Genomic DNA, 1,176 nt, shown 5'->3' with positions numbered 1-1,176 from the left:
ATATATATGATGGGCTTCTTTCAGTTTCCGTCAACCAAATCCACTCACAAGGCTTTGGTCGGCCTGAGGCTATAGTAGAAAACACTTGCCTGAGGTGCCACATGGTGGGACTGAACCCAGAACCATGTGGTCGGTAAGCAAGCTACTTACCACACAACCACTCCTGTGCCTAAATATTTATTTCTTTTATCTAAGTGTTTCAAAAATTTATTATTTCAAACGAAACAAGTTTTACACATTGATGCATAATACTGTAATTAAGGACTTGGTATATCTAATTAAACACCAATATACTAAATCACTCTCTTCCCTGTTTCCATGATATTTCATTGTGATCTTTGTTATTGTTGTTGTAGCTCACCGATGACAAGTCTTGGGCTTCGTCTGCTTTAGAGAACTTAAAAGAACAATGTTTGACTTCGATTGAAAACAATGTTGACTTGTGGATAACAGTGAATGGATCAAGAGGACCACCACTAAATATTATTGAGTCTATGTGTCCCAATGATTGTAATCAAAATGGAAATTGTAGTAAAGGTGAGGAACTCACTGCTTTGTTTTAACAATTCATTTATTTCATATAGCAAATATACGTTTATAAATAATGACCCTAGAGACCCAGATGATTGCATCTCTAAGAGAAATCCTCGACTGGACCAATCAACTTCTCACTGTGTTTCCAAGGAAGAATATGAAAGGAATTGTTAGCTTCGTTCTTTCTTGCATGTTTACATTTTTCTTGTTTAAGACAATAGCAACTTTTGGAAAATTGATTCAGTTTCAAATGCTACACATCAAACTAAATTCGACGACTGGCACCCATGCCAATGTCGTCTCCTTCATTAGACACGTAACTCGACTTGCGAAGACCTGTTGGGGCAAGCAAAAGTGAAATTGTGATGGCACCTGTGCACTGAGTCGCCTTCCTGGCACTTGTGCCGGTGGCACGTGTAAAGACATTTGAGTGAGATCGTTGCCAGAGCCGCTGGACTGGCTCCTGTACAGGGGGCATGTAAAATACACCATTTTGAGCGTGGCCATTGCCAGTACCGCTTGACTGGCCTTCGTGCTGGTGGCACGTAAAAGCACCCACTACACTCTTGGAGTGGTTGGTGTTAGAAAGGGCATCCAGCTGTAGAAACTCTGCCAAATCAGATTGGAGCCTAGTGTAGCCAT

At 40.8% G+C, this 1,176-nt stretch overlaps 1 protein-coding gene across 1 annotated transcript in view; it reads left to right on the top strand.

Annotated features, from left to right (window-relative positions):
• LOC106880038 (uncharacterized) overlaps positions 1-1,176 on the top strand; it is a 456,507-nt gene that overhangs the window by 380,979 nt on the left and 74,352 nt on the right. The window contains exon 176 of the mRNA XM_014929839.2: positions 357-537. Coding sequence (XP_014785325.2) covers positions 357-537 — 181 coding nt within the window. The remainder of the gene's footprint in view (positions 1-356; positions 538-1,176) is intronic.

This window comes from Octopus bimaculoides, chromosome 22 (assembly GCF_001194135.2).
Source record: "Octopus bimaculoides isolate UCB-OBI-ISO-001 chromosome 22, ASM119413v2, whole genome shotgun sequence".
Classification (NCBI taxonomy): Eukaryota; Metazoa; Mollusca; class Cephalopoda; order Octopoda; family Octopodidae; genus Octopus; species Octopus bimaculoides.
This window is presented reverse-complemented; position numbering and strand designations above follow the sequence as displayed.